The following is a 13,885-nucleotide window of genomic DNA, read 5'->3' on the forward strand; positions in this document are numbered from 1 at the left end:
CTAACAAGTTGTTTGGGAGAAGGCTGAGGAGCATACGGTGCTAGGGTGCATCATATCACTGTTCGTGACCTTCAACAGCCGGGCCAGTTATCTAGATACCTTCCCTTCTTAGGAAAACATCAAGTTGTATCAGCGCACGTACATAATGTTCAGATGATGGAGTGAATATGCTAGTAAGGCGGCCTCTGTCCATGGTAATTGATATTTTCTGAATATCGGCCACAGGTAATCGGTGTTTGAACTTCGCTTTCATTCCATCGAGACTTCATTCTATTGATAAGCACCTAATGTCAAGCGCCGTAAACCAACTTTCCAATCTTGTCCCTATCGTAATTCCCACTACACAAGATAACAGTACTCGTCTCATGTTTCACCTTCTCAGCAACTTTATTAAACCCGGCGAGCGCTAACGCCGAAAATCCATCGACATACTGTTTCTCCTGAATATGAAGCTGTCTTAACGCAGCCAAAATCTCCGCCTCTGTACACGTAACAACATGATTAACCGTTGTCCTGGCCAACCGAAGGTCAATCCCATTCCGTATAATATTATTGTCTGATTCGGACATAGCAAGCGTAGGCGAAGTTTCCGTCTCGATTGGAAATCCAGCGGATAAAGATGCTGCGAGTGCCATTGAGTTGATCGCTGTAACGCCCCAGACTTTCACCTTTGGTCTTAAACTGCCGGCTTGTTTTTTTGCATCTCTGGCAAAGCAGCCTATCCCGCTTATGAGTGCACCGTCACTCATGGGGGCGAAGATATTGTGGATCGGTTTCTCGAGGACCTCGAATTGCTGGAGAACTTCGACGCAGACGGTGCCTAGACCAGCAAGGACCATGAACTCATCGCAGGGTGAGAAATATATATGACCTGACCTTTTAGCAAGGTCTTTCGCATACGTTCTCGCCTCGTTCAGATCATTTCCGTGGTGTACAATCTCAGGACCATACTGCTTCACCTTCTCAAGCAAATGCTTCTCCACAAACATCGGCACGACAATAGTTACTTTCGTTCCCAGTGCATGCGCCGCGAGAGCAGCGCCCATAGCATGATTCCCCGTCGACGCTGTAACGAATGGCTTTTTTGTAGGATTGTCCTTCATTCTTGCCATGGCGCCTCGGAAGTGATACGACCCTGTAAACTGGGTATGTTCCAGTTTAAAGTAAACTCTTGCACCGTGCTTCTTACCAGCGGTTTTGGCTGGGACGAGGGCTGTGCGGAGGACGTAAAGTTTGTTGAGCCTCCATTGTTCAAGGGCTCTTTGGCCGACAGCGAAGATCTCTGGGTCGATTGGCATTGTGACGCGTTTAACATGGCGCTTGACTTGTGGTTATGGACTGAGGAAACATAATGGAGTTTGAATTAGTGAGTGTCGTCAATTGATGAGATCAGTCATGCTCTGGACGGGTTTAGTCGCGTGTTTGATGCCGACGCCAAAGATTGATCGCGTCCTGGCAAGGGAGCTAAGACGAATTTTGATTGGCCGCTGAGCTTCTGCCGATTTTTCAACCCTGTCTGCTTGACTGTTTGCGGGGTCCATTCACATTCACTCCTCTGATCGTATCTCACATCAATTCTCATCGCCACGATGAGAGACCGTCAAGAATCTCAATCCATCACCCCGAACACAACTCTGAATTACTTACCGAACACAATTCTCATTTCTTGTGTCTACCGTCCCGTGTGCTGAGTATATGACGCAAGTTACGGCCCATGGAGCCGTCCCAAAGACGACGTGCAGGATGCACTGAATGCAAGAGAAAGAAGGCCAAGGTCTGCTCGCTATCATCTCTCACAGCTTATATTTACTAACATTGAACAAGTGCGATGAGAAGAGGCCGTCATGTTCACGATGCTACAAGTACCCTCACCTTTGCTCGTATGAGTTGAGCGTCAAGAGCTTTAGGGTGGCGAAACGCAAGCCAGCTAATAATGCTCAGGTATGGTTCATTTGTCTTCCTGTAAGATGATTCAATTGAATACAGGCTCACTCAATCACACTTCCGCAGACCTTGACACAGCCATCTTCAACCGATGAGACGGCCGATGAACAACAAGTGTCTCTGGCACCAAGCTCAGTTGCCACTTCCAACCAACTCATTTCTTATACCGATATGTCTGACACGTTTGAGAGCAACTTTATTTCATCATCTATAATAGATGACCCTTCTGACTGGCTTTCTCATTTTCCTGCCGAAAGCCCGCCAAGGCACAGTCTCTCCATCTCTTTCCCATCCAGCCCTCCACTCCGGAGTGATCCTCGGCGGATCTACTTTCAACACTTTGTAGCCCATACAGCAACAGTATACTGGCCGCTACAGCCGGACATGGCTCTAAGCTTGATTCTACCAGCCGCTGATCTCAGCCCTTGCATAATGGGGGCAATGATCGCCGCCAGCAGCAGCCAACTCTTCAGGATGGCACGGAATCCAGAGTCACGAAGTGCAGCAATAACGGCAACTGTGGAGTGTCTGGGAAACCTTCGCGAAGCAATTACTACACCGAGATTCGGCGACGTTGGAGTGACAATACTGCCGACGACGTTGATGCTGGCTACGACGTGCGTCTGTGCAGGAGATACTGCGACCTTTCGGAAGCATCTCAACGGAGCTCTTCATGTTGTTCAACGCGATAAGTCGAAGTACAGCCTGGATCCTTTATGGTGGATGAGTCTCAAGTGGCTGGTTCACCTCCTTTTGATGAATAGACTTTCCGGCCTGCCCTTACCTTCACGGCAGACGAAAGGGTTCATTGACTGGGACTACCTTTTGACATGTATGCCTGACCTAGGTCGCATTGATCTTACTTCCGGCTTTTCTCGGGAGTTGGTGGCTGCTCTTAATATGGTATGCGAGCTATCTGAGCCAAGTTGCATGAATGTTGATGCAAGTGGCCAATTGTATGGCAATGAGCTAGCACGCAGTGTATATTCTCACGAACTTGAACTTCGATTGATTGAGCTTCGGGAAAAAAGCGCTTCAACAGTAACAGATGTGGTGCTCCGGACAGAACTAGAAAACAGTCACAGACTGTTCACTGATGCAACGCTACTATGTCTATACAGACGAGTTGACGAACTACCCAAGGACAATCCGAAAGTCCAAACAACAGTGGACTCAATCATCACCTCGTTACAGAAAATCGACAAACAGTCTCCTGTTCACGCTCAACTTTTGTGGCCACTCCTTGCAGCAGGCTGCGACTCAACGACTCATGCCGAACGCACCATCGTCGTAGAGACGATGGAGAGCATGACTGCACGTGGCTTGGGCAGCTATGAAAACGTCCTCGAGTTCATGAGGGATTACTGGAAGAATGGGGGCGACACGAGATGGGACCTATTCGCCAAGCAAACAGGAAAAGACCTCGTACTATTCTGATGTCGTCAATGGCCAAGAAGGATGTGAATAACACCGAACTCACAATTGCGCCTTCACGTCTTCATCGGACCAGCGGATATTCACGGATGGCCTCAAAGCCGATAATAGACTGGATCTTGACTTCAGTCGGTCAGAATACACCGCTATTCATGCTTTACAGAAGGAGTGAACAAGCTCGCTTGCAGCAAGAATGAGCTGCATTGCTACGTCGCACGGCCATAGTGTTGGGTTTGGGAGGTAACCTCGGCAATCGAGCACGGCGATCGACAGCATAAACACCATAAATGGACCCAGACCTCTAGAAGAAAATTTTCACGATACTCATGCAATGACTAAAACCAACATCTGATATCAGTTCATCCAAGGCTCGGCTCTTCGCCGGCGGTGATGAAGCAATCACCAGCTGAAATATCCAATAATTTATTACCCGCAACGCCCATCATACTGATAGGGTGAGATACGAAAGAAGAAGTCGTGATTATTTCCACCACGGAGAAACATTCTTGGCTTAGTGAGATCAAAAGAGTAGGACCGAAAACTGCCGGTAGGGCATATTAGTCAAGGGAATCATAGGCTCAAAGAGGGATACAACACATGCAGTTCTGCTAGAAATCCGGGGTTGAGAGCCGAGGATGTATGCTAGACATCTGCAAGTCCACTCACACTTGCGGGGGCGGCCCGAATAAACGGGTAATAATGCTAAAACGGTAAAAGTGTTGAAGTCTATCAAGATGTTGTTCCAAACGAACAACATGAACTTTTACCTAGTTTGTGCTAGTCAGTGCGACGCTGTGAAAGCTCCGTGATGGAATAGGGAGGTGAGCCAGTTGAAACACTTGATCGATGATGAAATGGGTCTACTACCCATGCAGAGGACGACTATGCGATCATGAAGAACAACGTGGTGCATGATAAGCGCAGGGAACACGCGGAAACTCCGCCTGTCAACGTGACACCAAAGACGATCGAGTTTCGGGCCGATACCAAATAAAGAGGTCATCTGGTGTACCCCTGTCGCGATGATCATCATTGGAGCTACGGTCTCAACCTCAAACGCTCGTGCACTAAAACGTTTAATGACATGACCCCGCAGACGCACCCAATCAGAGGGGAGAAGTCAGCTCCGGAGGTTTTTTGATTGATTCGGGGCTTCTAGTCGGCTGTTAACCCACTGTTAACGAATCCTTTGGTCCTTGGTGCTATAGCTGAACAATGCTCTAACACTGTAATTAAATCCTTCATCACTCGAAACATACTATTCGCCTTGTCTTGAACACTTCGAACTTTACGATAAAAGGGCTTTGTCCCGCCATGTCTTGGGATTTAGCAGCACTCTCATCTTCATTCCTCGCCTCAGTTCAACATGAAGTTCTCTCTCCTTGCGACCATCGTCGCCAGCATCAGCCCGCTCGCTCATGCAGCGGACGCAAACGCTTGGAAGTCGCGAAACATCTATTTCGCACTTACTGATCGTGTTGCGCGAAGCGCTGACGATAATGGCGGTAGTGCATGCGGAAATCTCGGAAATTATTGTGGTGGAACTTTCAAGGGTCTCGAGTCGAAGCTTGATTATATCAAGGGCATGGGATTTGATGCTATCTGGATTACTCCCGTTGTTGACAGTAAGTGTCGCGGATACGAGGGAATGATGGTGGCTGACAAGAGCAATAGATACTGATGGAGGATACCACGGATACTGGGCCAAGGATCTTTATGCGGTCAACCCCAAGTATGGTACTGCAGATGACCTGAAGAGTCTTGTCAAGTCTGCTCATGACAAGGTAAGACGTCTTGATCCTTATCATGCTGTTTTCAGTGCTGTTTTGAGAATCACGTTGTTGGTATCCATGAATGATCCCGTGCTGACTGTTCCAGAATATGTACGTCATGTGCGACGTGGTCGCAAACCACATGGGCAAAGGAATCTCAGACCACAAACCCTCGCCCCTCAACGAACAAAGCTCATACCACACTCCTTGCGACATCGACTACAGCAACCAGAACAGCATTGAACAGTGCGAAATCGCCGGTCTTCCAGATCTCAACACCGGCAGCGACACTGTCAAGAAGGTCCTCTACGACTGGATCAAATGGCTCGTCTCTGAGTACAGCTTCGACGGTATCCGCATCGACACTGTCAAGCATGTCGAAAAGCCCTTCTGGCCTGGTTTCCAAGACGCCGCTGGTGTCTACGCCATCGGTGAGGTCTGGGACGGAGGTCCTGATTATCTCGCTGGTTATGCCCAGGTCATGCCTGGTCTTTTGAACTACGCTATGTACTACCCCATGAACCGCTTTTACCAGCAAAAGGGAGATCCTTCAGATGTTGTCGCCATGCACGATGAGATTAGCAACAAGTTCCCTGATCCCACTATCCTCGGAACATTCATCGACAACCACGATAACCCTCGTTGGCTCAGCCAGAAGAATGACAAAGCTCTTCTGAAGAACGCCCTCGCATACGTTATCCTTGCTCGAGGTATCCCCATCGTCTACTACGGAACAGAGCAAGGTTACGCAGGAGGCAATGACCCCGCCAACCGCGAGGATCTCTGGCGAAGCAGTTTCAGCACCAACGCAGATCTCTACCAACACATCTCGCGTCTCTCTAAGGCTCGCTCGGCAGTCGGTGGCCTCGGTGGAAATGACCACAAGCATCTTTACTCTCAGAACAGCGCCTACGCCTGGAGTCGCGCGGACGGCGATCTTATCGTGCTTACGTTGAACCGCGGTCAGGGATACTCAGGACAGTACTGCTTCAACACTGGAAAGAACAACAAGACTTGGGACAAGGTATTTGGAAGTGGCACTGTTACCTCTGATGGCAATGGACAGGTTTGCGTTAGCTACACTAACGGTGAGCCTGAGGTCTTGGTTGCCTCTAGCTAAGTGGCATAAAAATGGGGTTGGCTTAGTACTGGATACGGTCTTTTTCCTCGACTCTTCTTCATGACTTTCTTATATACTGAGCTCAGTTTCAATTCTAACTTTTTCCTCTCCCGACTGTACCTGTTGGTGTGCACACTATGTCAGCGCCAAGACGCGCTGCATGAGGTATCATTACATGGTGGCTGTAATTGTAATTGTATTGATTTGCTATGCAGCTCAAGATTGTTTTTGGCAACCTATATCCAGAATGGCTGTGCTGACTGTCATCTTGATTGGCTCCAGCTTTGTCAGAACTGAAACGTTATGTCACTCTTCCAAATTTCAGGCGCTTAATGTTCTCAACTTGCAATTCATGCAGCGCTGTGCATGCAGCTGCTGCGGCTGACTGCCACGTCTTTTTATGGCACTGGTCCCATTGTCAACAATAAACCTCCATTGATTGATCTTCTCTCAATCGATCAACACTCAGATTTATCAAGATGATGTCACCCTTCCAATATCCTCCGTTACTACCCTTAGAGCTGCGGCTTCTGGTACTGCAACCCGGTTTGCCAGAAGATCCCCTTACTGGGACCCTCTTGCAAAGGAAATTGTCGCCTAAAGACGGTGAAGTCCCAAATTACGAGGCTCTGTCTTACTGCTGGGGCGATCAGTCTCATCCTCAATCCGTCAAACTCAAGACGAAATGATGAAAGGGTAAGAAACAGCCACGTCCAGCGCCAGAGCCGGACAGCTCCAGCTACCGGAAGTTCAGCCTTACAGCCTTTGGTATTCACTCTGGGCATCTTGATATTGGACCGAACCTTGCCTCTGCTTTGCGGGCTTTACAATACCGTTACTGTAAACGGTTACTATGGTGCGACTCTATCTGTATCAATCAAAAGGAAGTCGCAGAGCGCTCTGCTCAGGTTCAGCGCATGGCAGATTTGTATCAATTTTCCCGAAGAGTCATTATCTGGCTAGGTCCTGCAGCGCCCTGGACCACTACAGCCATGGGAACTATGCGTTGGGTGAGAAACCAACTCTCGTCTCCAGCCATAGACATTTCCTCGTATGAAGGAGTAGCTCCCAATTTTGCCCCAACAAAGGACGGAAGTCTGTAGGAGATCGATTTCAAAGGGCCTCTCCCGCTTACCCAGGACCAGTGGCTTGCATTTGAGCAACTATTGGCCGTATACTGGTTCCGACGTCTTTGGACGTACCAGGAAATAGTCTTGGCAAATCAAGAAACATCGATGTGAGGTTGGGCGACGATGAAATGCTATGGAATAAGTTTATTGAAGCGGCCATGTTCATATCTTTGAATAAATCTTCGGCATCACAACCGTTCTTTGTTGATCTGGCCAGGCAAACCACAAATATCAAGGTTTTTTGTAACAAGGCTGTGAGTAGTAGGACCGCTGAGCTGATGGGCGAGGACAATACCGACTGGGTTTTTCTGTTATCGCGACGAAACTTTATGATTGCTCTGATAGTCGGGACAAACTCTATGCGCTTCGAGGGTTTCTCGAACCTGATGCTACCCGATCAATCCCTGTAGACTACACCAAGTCTGCTAGGCAAATTGTGGCTTCAGCCTACATCACTCACCTGAAGCAGGGACGAAATCTTCAATTTCTGGAACTCTGTAACTCGACCATATCTCCCAACTGGGTTGTGGACTTACAAAAACCCTTGGGCCTCCTACAGCTCTTCAGCAACGCAAGTGCAAGATCTGCCGCTTCAGCGAGGTTAAAAAAGTCTGGAGTATTAGAGGTAGTGGGCGTTTCTTGTGATGAAATATGCAGCAGTATAATGGATCTACCCCCGACAGAAAATTATGAACTAGTAGAGGGCTACATCACCAATGTTCTCAAGGTGTTCAGAAATCTCACAGGCAATGATGACTTTCATCGAGACGATAAATGCCTCGACGAGATGATAGTCATGATGAAATTTGGTAACCTGTGGGATCATAGTACATTAAGAACTGATTCTACGCCTTCTTGAATAACAATCTCCCTGGAAATTGGACGACAAATGATAAGTCAGTGGATTACAGGCAACGCCATCTCGGACGATTATTTCAGTATACTATATAGTCACAGGAGTGCTGCGGCAACCGCTTGCACAAAAACACGCCATGGGGCCCTCGCGTGCGTCCCTTTAGACAGCTGTGACGGCGATATAATAGTAACTCTTCTTGGCCTGTCCAGCAACTTGGTTCTCCGCCCTCAGCCAGAAGATGGATCCTACAAGGTCGTTGGACCGTGCGATCATCCGGGATCTTCTGACGGCCAGGCCTTACTCGGGGATGACTTTCGTGGCTGGCAGAAATGGTGGCGTATCAACACACAGACTCTTGCGTTTTGGAGAGAGGGTGAGCCTCTAAGCTTTTTGGATCCACGGCTTGACGGGGTTCCGTTTCCCGCTGGGTTTACCGAGCGTGCAGCTGCAATCGATGGGAAATACGTTCCTTTTTGGGTACATAAGTATGAATATGAGGATTACATGGAGAACGAAAGAATTTACGACCCATGGATGTCAGAGCATAGGTTGAAGGACAGAGGCGCGCCGATACAGAGATTTCGGTTGATATAGGAAGACGTTGTTAATGAATTTGGAGAATGTAGAGGGGAGTCTTGTTAGGGATACTGCTTTGATGACTTGCAGCGAAAGTTCAATCCTGTTTTTATTAGTTATCTTGCTCATGATAATACATAAGGATTTGGAAACAGACGGTGAACTTGTGCGTCGAGAGATGCCCTCCAGGGTCATTACACGTGCGCAAGCGGTATCTTACCATTGGCCGACCGTCGCCAAGAAAACTAACATTAGCAATAAAAAATTCATTTATCGATACTGGCTCAAGATTGCAAGGTCAATTATTATCACGGTGAGAGAACAGGTCTCTGGCACTCCCTCACGATAATTGGTCAATCGCGTCCAAGAGTTGAAAGAGGTTTAGATCCAATGACGTGATCGCCAGAAGTTAAAATGAAGCTTAAATCGCCATTGCGTGAGTCACTTATCTCATTGCATCCTCCAAAGACATCAATTCAGAAGCTGGTGATAGATTTAGAATATCCAAAATGGTGGTCGGAGGCTGGGAAAACGCCGTGCGTAGAGCCGCAGATCGCGGGCTGCAGACGCTCAAGGTCAATTGGCATCTCGGTTTCACCGCATTCGGCGGACCGCCTGTGCACTTCAAAATCGTCAGCATAACCTCTCACAGCTATTTTATAGCATGGCTAATGGACAAAGTTTCATGACAAGTTTGTCACCAAATTGCAATGGATCGATGAGCAGATTGTACGTTTACACTACTCCCAAACCGTCACAGCCGATTAACAGTAATGTTTAGTTCCAGGAGCTCTTCAGCGTCTCTCAGGCGCTCTCTGGTCCTGCCAGTACGAAAATGCTGTACTGTATCAATTTGATTCATGGTGGACTGTTCGAAGCTCTTCTGGCCTTTTTCATTTGGAGGTATGACGCGTGTAATATGTATCTGAGACGACGCGACTGACCAAAACAGCTTGCCTGGTTTTCTAGGCATGTTTGGACTCTCCATAGGTGTATCCAACATCGGAGATACTCTACCTCGTGCGGTATACGCCCTTCTCTCGGGCCTGAATGCAGCTACTGTTGGGATCATCGCGTTAGCAGCTGTGGAACTCTCCGACAAGGCTATCACAGATCAAGCTACGAGGATTGTTCTCTCGGTCACTGCCATGGCCGGAATACTGTATAATGCCCTCTGGTATTTTCCGGTTCTCATTGTTGCGGGTGGATGCTGTACTATTGTGTATGACTTTCGCTGGCTGCACCGTCCGGTCCGAGCTGTGAAGAACGCTCTTCTTAGAGTGAGGAGAGGACGAGCTACAGAGGGTGAGAATATCCAAGGTGCTGAGAACAGAACGGATAGGAATATGGAGGATTCGAGAATCGCCCTTTCTGAGACAGCGGAGTCTGGCCCGCGAGAGAATGAACCACGTATCGTTCCCCAGGAATATCGCCTCAACTTCTCATGGAAGGCAGGAACAGCCATCATCGCTGTCTTCCTCCTCTCATTCGTCGTCGTTCTCGTCATACGCGGAACTTTGCCAACTCCTCCTCTGCTCTATAAGCTTTTCGCCAACCTATACCTGGCTGGAACAATCATCTTCGGCGGTGGTCCCGTTGTAATTCCTCTTCTTCGAGAGTACGTCGTTGCTGAGGGATGGGTCACACCGCGTGATTTCCTGATCGGTCTCGCTATTGTCCAGGCTTTTCCGGGCCCCAACTTTAACTTTGCCGTGTTCTTGGGTGGTCTTACAGCCGCGAACAACGGGTATCCAGCGATCGCTGGAGCGCTGATTGCATATCTAGGTATCTTCGTCCCTGGCATGGTTTTGGTACATGGAACAATGGGCGTCTGGGGAGTTCTGAGAAGTCGCCGTTGGGTCAAGTCTGCCGTGCGAGGTATTAATGCTGGTGCAGTCGGATTGATCTACACAGCTGTTTATCGGATTTGGCAGGTTGGGTATATTGATCAGGGCTTTCAGTCTGGAAAGAGTTTGGCTGATGATCCTTGGTGGGTTGTTGTTACTGCAACTGCTTTCGTAGGAGGACGGTACTTTGGTGTTGCACCGCCATTCGCAATTTTGCTTGGTGCTTCGTTGGGGCTGCTGAGGTATGGCATTGTTACAGCATGAGTTGGTGGGTTTTGCTACCTGGGAGCAAGCATTTGCATGTGTGCATCGGGGAGATCCGAAAGGGACTCGCCGATACAAAACATTTATCGGAAGATGAAACTTGAGGCTCTAAGCAATTATGTAAACGATGGATATAAAGTTCGCAAGCCGGAGATCAATATGGTACGATAGAGATATGAAAGCACCATGTTCCGGTGGGGCCGAGCGGCGACTGCTCGGGATGGCTTCCGTGGTGCAAGGCCCGGCTTCACAGTTTGGCTCCAGACCGGCTCTCGGCAAAGAAACCGCAGATAATCAGAGGTCACAAAGAATTTCCCAATGCGTAAAGTTCATCTGCTTCGGGCTTCCATTGCATGCAGTGAGATAAACACTCAACATGCAACAATAGGCGAATGACCAAGCTTGACTCGGACAGTGGACCTCAGCAACAGGCGGTTTCTTCACTATTACGGCATATCTTTAATGCCACTAGATGACCCCAAAAGATATTCCTTTACTCCCACCGATGTAGGCTTTCAATGCCGTGTTCCCAGACCCAAAGACCACATGATGCCCATAATCCGGGGTAGACACCGATGAAGCGGGGAAGAAGTGGAGGTCGAGTTGTCTTTTGGTGGCGGACGGTGTATCTTTGCGGCGGCTACGCTAACGAATTCTGTGGTCCTCGTGGGGAGCTCGTCTCCAAAATTCATTATCTTATCCAACCAGATGATGCCGTGATGTTTGTTTGGCGATATCGGATGACGAGCCGATGCAGGTATGCCAGCCATTCTTCCAGAACAGTTGATGGCTTGGAGGTTTTTAAATACAGTCTTACCCATCGTTACTCTTATCCTTACTTTTACTACATCTCATAACTTGAATCGACTTTGTATCCTAGTTGAAGCCTTGGAACCAAGTTGACGACTGATTAGTTAACGGGATAGCACTCCGCCTCATCCCCGCCAGCAAACCTTCATAATCTTGGAACAATGTCAACAGAAAACACAAGCCAGCCAATCCTCATTCTCGGAGGCGGTTGCTTCGGTCTGGCAACAGCATTTGAGCTCGCTCAAAAGGGTTATAAGAACATCACAATTCTCGAGAAAGATGTCGACGTACCGAGTCGCTTTTCCGCTGCTTATGATCTGAATAAGGTCATTCGTGCCGAGTACGCCGATGACTTTTACACTCAATTAGCCCTCGTATGTAGTCCAACTTGACACTTGGACTTGAGTTCCATGCTCAACAATAACTTGTAGGACGCAATTCGAAAATGGCAGTCTGATCCGCTCTACACTCCTCATTACCATCAAACCGGCTTTCTCAACGTCACTTCCGGCAAGGCCGCACAGAATACCAAAGGAGCAGTGGAGAGCTACTTCCAATCACTCCAGAAGAATCCAGCATTCAATGGCCAAACCACCCGTGTGAATAGCAGCAAGGAGATCAAGAAGCTCGTCCCCAAGTTCAGCGGCCCGCTTACTGGCTTTACTGGATATCACAACAAACTCGCTGGCTACGGCCACTCCGCTAACGCCTTGAGAGCTGTGTATGAGCAGTGCGTCAAGCTTGGTGTGAAGTTTCATCTCGGAACCAAGGATGGTGAAGTTGAGTCGCTATTGTATGCTTCAAGTCGAGAGGGGACGAAGTGCATCGGTGCCAGAACGCGCGGGGGTACAATCCACTCAGCGGACAAGACTATCGTGGCTCTGGGTGCTGATGCCGCCAACATTCTTCCCCGTATTGGAAAGCAAATGACAGGTCGTGCATGGGGTGTCGCGCACATCCAGCTCACAGACCAAGAAGCCGCCGAACTCAAGGGCATCCCCGTCACCAACGTCCGCGACCTCGCCTTCTTCTTCGAACCCGATCTCAAAACCAAGAAGCTCAAATTCTGCCACATGGGCGGTGCTTTCACAAACTACGCCTTCTCCAAAGACGGCCTCTCCATCCCCTTCCCCGAACTAGCAGATTCACAATTCATGCCTCTCGAGGACGAAACGCACATACGTCTTCTTCTCAAAGAAGTCTTTCCCCAACTCGCAGACCGTCCTTTGATTGACCAGCATCTGTGCTGGTTCGCTGACACAGATGATTCGGATTTCATCATTGACTACGTTCCGGGTACTAATGCAACTTTGGCGGTGTTGAGTGGTGATAGTGGACATGGATTCAAGATGTTGCCGATTTTCGGACAGTTTGTGCATAAGTTGCTTGTGGAGGAGAAGCAGAGTCAGGCGAAGTGGCAGTGGAAGGATAGTAAGCCCAAGGCTGCGGCTGTTTGGAGGAGTAGTGAGAGTCAGGAGCTTGCTGCCGTTCCGCGAGCGAAGTTGTAAGAGCTCAAAGTATAGAGTCTATGTCTAATATGAATTCCTATTTGTCTTATCAACGGTGTCTCCGTTATATTTCTGTATATAACGCTATACCCTGCAGCTCGGTCACTTGATGGGTGAGTGTAGTCGATAGACTAGTTCAACCAGAGCAAAGGTTAACTTGCAGCTGCAACACCAAGTTCTCTCTTTTCGGTTATAAACAGCGGACAACTAGCGACTGCCATAGTTAATTCGTCAGCAACGTAACGAAATGAGGGGTCGATATCTCGTCCGAGTCTTACAAATCTTCAATTACACGACACCATCAGCTTGCAAACGAGGTGCTCTTAATTCCGCTTTGAGCCAAGATCCCTCTATTGCGCGATCTTTCACGAAATAGATTGGATAATTATTTATGTTGCAATCAGTTTGCATATCGCATGTCGAATGCTGGCCAATGAGGTTTGTCGCAGTAAGTCTTGGTCATTGTGTGCCATCATGGCGTGACTGGCCGAGTTGGGGTCATTGCAAGAGTAGTGAGGGGATGATTGTAGTATATCAAGATGCTGTATGCTGCTATAACTCCAGAGAATCAATCGCAAGTTGCAAAATTGAATCATCAAATAAGAATCCTAAGCCCAATTAGTC

At 48.4% G+C, this 13,885-nt stretch overlaps 6 protein-coding genes across 7 annotated transcripts; 5 read left to right on the forward strand and 1 right to left on the reverse strand.

Moving 5' to 3' along the window:
- Positions 1–221: 221 nt before the first annotated feature.
- On the reverse strand, positions 222–1,440 carry FOXG_16918 (uncharacterized protein). Its single transcript, XM_018396939.1, has one exon. The coding sequence runs from the start codon at positions 1,296–1,298 to the stop codon at positions 291–293; it is 1,008 nt and encodes a 335-aa protein (XP_018257746.1). The 5' UTR covers positions 1,299–1,440; the 3' UTR covers positions 222–290.
- Positions 1,441–1,572: 132 nt separating this feature from the next.
- On the forward strand, positions 1,573–3,761 carry FOXG_16919 (uncharacterized protein). Its single transcript, XM_018396940.1, has 3 exons — positions 1,573–1,774; positions 1,825–1,941; positions 2,011–3,761. The coding sequence occupies exons 1-3, from the start codon at positions 1,715–1,717 to the stop codon at positions 3,379–3,381; spliced, it is 1,548 nt and encodes a 515-aa protein (XP_018257747.1). The 5' UTR covers positions 1,573–1,714; the 3' UTR covers positions 3,382–3,761.
- A 748-nt stretch (positions 3,762–4,509) lies between these two features.
- FOXG_16920 (alpha-amylase) lies at positions 4,510–6,458 on the forward strand. Of its 2 annotated transcripts, XM_018396941.1 has the most exons (3): positions 4,510–5,003; positions 5,053–5,162; positions 5,257–6,458. In XM_018396941.1, exons 1-3 carry the CDS (start codon positions 4,745–4,747, stop codon positions 6,268–6,270), a joined length of 1,383 nt encoding a protein of 460 aa, XP_018257748.1. In that variant the 5' UTR covers positions 4,510–4,744; the 3' UTR covers positions 6,271–6,458. The 2 variants fall into 2 exon arrangements, with proteins under 2 accessions (XP_018257748.1, XP_018257749.1); XM_018396942.1 differs by having other exon boundaries at positions 4,510–5,162.
- Positions 6,459–8,064: 1,606 nt separating this feature from the next.
- On the forward strand, positions 8,065–8,850 carry FOXG_22635 (uncharacterized protein; the record flags this gene model as incomplete). Its single annotated transcript, XM_018403040.1, has 2 exons — positions 8,065–8,216; positions 8,358–8,850. 2 exons carry the CDS (start codon positions 8,065–8,067, stop codon positions 8,848–8,850), a joined length of 645 nt encoding a protein of 214 aa, XP_018257750.1.
- Positions 8,851–9,276: 426 nt separating this feature from the next.
- FOXG_16921 (uncharacterized protein) lies at positions 9,277–11,345 on the forward strand. The gene is made up of 4 exons (XM_018396943.1): positions 9,277–9,464; positions 9,514–9,561; positions 9,614–9,735; positions 9,785–11,345. Exons 1-4 carry the CDS (start codon positions 9,342–9,344, stop codon positions 10,941–10,943), a joined length of 1,452 nt encoding a protein of 483 aa, XP_018257751.1. The 5' UTR covers positions 9,277–9,341; the 3' UTR covers positions 10,944–11,345.
- Positions 11,346–11,704: 359 nt separating this feature from the next.
- On the forward strand, positions 11,705–13,353 carry FOXG_16922 (uncharacterized protein). The gene is made up of 2 exons (XM_018396944.1): positions 11,705–12,127; positions 12,185–13,353. Exons 1-2 carry the CDS (start codon positions 11,915–11,917, stop codon positions 13,259–13,261), a joined length of 1,290 nt encoding a protein of 429 aa, XP_018257752.1. The 5' UTR covers positions 11,705–11,914; the 3' UTR covers positions 13,262–13,353.
- Positions 13,354–13,885: the final 532 nt, after the last annotated feature.

This window comes from Fusarium oxysporum, chromosome 13, assembly GCF_000149955.1.
Source record: "Fusarium oxysporum f. sp. lycopersici 4287 chromosome 13, whole genome shotgun sequence".
Classification (NCBI taxonomy): Eukaryota; Fungi; Ascomycota; class Sordariomycetes; order Hypocreales; family Nectriaceae; genus Fusarium; species Fusarium oxysporum.

Excerpts from the sequence above, each read along its gene's own strand:
- FOXG_16918 (XM_018396939.1), bottom strand. The coding sequence starts at position 1,298 with ATGCCAATCGACCCAGAGATCTTCGCTGTCGGCCAAAGAGCCCTTGAA.
- FOXG_16919 (XM_018396940.1), top strand. The coding sequence starts at position 1,715 with ATGGAGCCGTCCCAAAGACGACGTGCAGGATGCACTGAATGCAAGAGA. Across the intron at positions 1,775-1,824 it reads GCAAGAGAAAGAAGGCCAAG|TGCGATGAGAAGAGGCCGTC; the intron begins GTCTGCTCGCTA and ends ACATTGAACAAG. Across the intron at positions 1,942-2,010 it reads AGCCAGCTAATAATGCTCAG|ACCTTGACACAGCCATCTTC; the intron begins GTATGGTTCATT and ends ACACTTCCGCAG.
- FOXG_16920 (XM_018396941.1), top strand. The coding sequence starts at position 4,745 with ATGAAGTTCTCTCTCCTTGCGACCATCGTCGCCAGCATCAGCCCGCTC. Across the intron at positions 5,004-5,052 it reads GATTACTCCCGTTGTTGACA|ATACTGATGGAGGATACCAC; the intron begins GTAAGTGTCGCG and ends CAAGAGCAATAG. Across the intron at positions 5,163-5,256 it reads TCAAGTCTGCTCATGACAAG|AATATGTACGTCATGTGCGA; the intron begins GTAAGACGTCTT and ends TGACTGTTCCAG.
- FOXG_16921 (XM_018396943.1), top strand. The coding sequence starts at position 9,342 with ATGGTGGTCGGAGGCTGGGAAAACGCCGTGCGTAGAGCCGCAGATCGC. Across the intron at positions 9,465-9,513 it reads CGCCTGTGCACTTCAAAATC|TTTCATGACAAGTTTGTCAC; the intron begins GTCAGCATAACC and ends TAATGGACAAAG. Across the intron at positions 9,562-9,613 it reads AATGGATCGATGAGCAGATT|TTCCAGGAGCTCTTCAGCGT; the intron begins GTACGTTTACAC and ends AGTAATGTTTAG.
- FOXG_16922 (XM_018396944.1), top strand. The coding sequence starts at position 11,915 with ATGTCAACAGAAAACACAAGCCAGCCAATCCTCATTCTCGGAGGCGGT. Across the intron at positions 12,128-12,184 it reads TTTACACTCAATTAGCCCTC|GACGCAATTCGAAAATGGCA; the intron begins GTATGTAGTCCA and ends AATAACTTGTAG.